General features: G+C 42.3%; 1 protein-coding gene across 1 annotated transcript in view; it reads left to right on the forward strand.

Moving 5' to 3' along the window:
- The window catches only part of LOC106873260 (beta carbonic anhydrase 1), a 13,947-nt gene that overhangs the window by 7,362 nt on the left and 4,085 nt on the right, over positions 1 to 2,500 (forward strand). The window contains exon 2 of the mRNA XM_014920552.3: positions 1 to 192. This exon is cut by the window's left edge and continues 33 nt beyond it. Within this exon, the coding sequence (XP_014776038.1) occupies positions 1 to 192 (192 nt within the window). The remainder of the gene's footprint in view (positions 193 to 2,500) is intronic.

Consider the following 2,500-nt stretch of genomic DNA (forward strand, 5'->3'; position numbering starts at 1 on the left):
CGTGTTCTGCCATCACAATTCACCAAAATAGATTGTGGTGATGCTTATATTGTTCGAAATGCAGGTAATCTGTTTCCTCCAAGAGATGCTATTACATTCAATACTGTGACAGCTGAAGCTGGTGCAATCGAAGTTGCCTGTCACCTCAACAACGTACGACATATATTTGTGTGTGGACATTCAGACTGCAAGGTAAGTTCACTTCACTCACAGACCAATTTCTTTCTTTTATTAGAGCCAAGCTTGTATGAATACTGGCTTTCTCAAACTTTGTTATGGAACATAAATATGCTTGATTCTGCATATTGTAGAACAAAGCTTCTCCATGTTCAATAGAAAATAGGCAATTTCCATTCATTTGAGGCTGGTTCCGCTTTCTGTGGATCCAAGCTTCTTTGAATGCTAGCTACAACAAAATTTTGTTATAGAACACAAATATTCTTGACTCTGCATGCTATTGAACAAAGTTTCTCTGTCTTCTAGGAATTGAATGGATTTGGTTGATGAAAACTGAAAGAAGCTTATATATATATATATATATATATCATCCATCATTTTAAGTCCGGGTTTTGTCCCCATTAACAGGGGGTGGCCAGATCTACCTCAGTGCTATAGCAACCGCCCTCACACCATCTCGCTATCTTGCCCAGTTTTGGGCATCCTCCCTTCTCAAGCCAACCCTCCCAATCTCCTCCACCTGTCCCCTCCACATTTTCCTTGGTCTACTTCACTTTCACCCTCCTCAGAACATGCTCTTCATCTCTCCTCAACACATGCCCATACCACCACACTCCATTCGCTCTTGCCAGCTGTTCCACTGGTTCCTCCAACCCCCAGCATCCTCATCAAGTCTTCAATTCTCCTCTTATCAAACAGTCTCATGCCACGCATTTCTCTCACCGTTGCCCTCTCAGTCCTTCTCAAAATTACTGTCTCTCTCTCCCCTTCAAACACCATGTCTCACTACCATACAGCATTGTAGCTCTCACACAACTGCTATAGACCTTTCCTTTTGTCTTCAATGATAACCTTTTCCCATATAACAATGCTCTACATTCCCTGAACTTCACCCAGTCAAGTCTCGCTCTTGCTGTCACAGCTACTTCACGTTCACCCTATCTCCCAAATAACAAAACCCTCTCACCATCTCCACCTCATCACATAGTGCTTCTACTGACTTCGCCAGCCCTCCTTTGCTATTATCATGAGGTTTTTTCGGAGCTGGATTTTCTATGGAGAGCATGCCCTTGCTTACCCCCCAACCTCAGTTTCTAGACATGAGTGGTCCCGAGACCAAGGCCTCTGCCACAATTTTTAAGAAATGTGGTGGAATATATGTATGTATATATATATATATATATATATACACACACACGCACAGAGGAGGGGTTGCTGAAAAGTTCCTGGCATTGGGCAAAAGAAAATATAGGAGGATCAGTTAATTATGATTTTATTCAACATATTCCCCTCTCAGATCCACTTACTTATTGCAGTGGTCCTTCAGTTTTTCTAAGCCTTGTATAAGAACTCAGAAATTTGGGCCTCTAACCAGACCTTTTGTGATACCCTTAAAGCCAGGAACTTTGCAGTACCCCATTGTGTGTATGTGTGTACACGCGTACACACACACACACACACACACACACACACACACACACACACACACACACACACACACACACACACACACACACACACACACACATAAAGTAGCAAGGGCTTTAATTGATCCAATCTACAGCCTGCTTGTGAAATTAACATGCAAGTGGTTGAGCACTCCACAGACACATGTACCCTTAATGTAGTTCTCAGGGAGATTCAGTGTGACAAGACAGGCCCTTGTAAAATACAGGTACTACTCATTTTTGCTAGCTGAGTGAACTGGAGTAATGTGAAATAAAGTGTCTTGTTCAAGGGCACAACGCACCACTGGGAATCAAACTCACGACCTTATGATAGTGATCGAATACCCTAACCATTAAGCCACATGCCTTATATATTTATCTAAGAAAAATAGAAGTGAGTGAGTGTTGACAGTAGGTCAGATGGTGATGAGAGAGAGTGAAATGGTACTTGCATTAGTGCACATGTGTGCACACACTCACACAGAGGGTATTGGAATTAAAGGACAAGATTACTGATCAGAAAATACCAATTGTATTTTTTGGTAGATATTTAACATCATGAAAGGTATCCAGCCATAGAAATCATGCCAAATCAGATTGGAGCCTGGTGCAGCTTGCCACCTCTGGTCAAACTGTCAACCCATGCCAATATGGAAAACAGATGTTAAATGATGTTTCCATGCTGGCATGGGTTTGATGCCTTGACAGAAACTGGCAAGATCAGGGGCTGCACCAGGTTCCATAGTCTGTTTTGGCTTGGTTTCTACAGCTGGATGCTCTTCTTAATGCCAGCTACTTTACAGAGAGTGCTGGATACTTTTTATGTGGCACCATCACCGGTGCATTTTATGTGACACCTGCACCAATGCTTTTTA

The sequence above is a fragment of the Octopus bimaculoides genome, chromosome 9, assembly GCF_046866305.1.
Source record: "Octopus bimaculoides isolate indiv1 chromosome 9, ASM4686630v1, whole genome shotgun sequence".
NCBI lineage: Eukaryota > Metazoa > Mollusca > Cephalopoda > Octopoda > Octopodidae > Octopus > Octopus bimaculoides.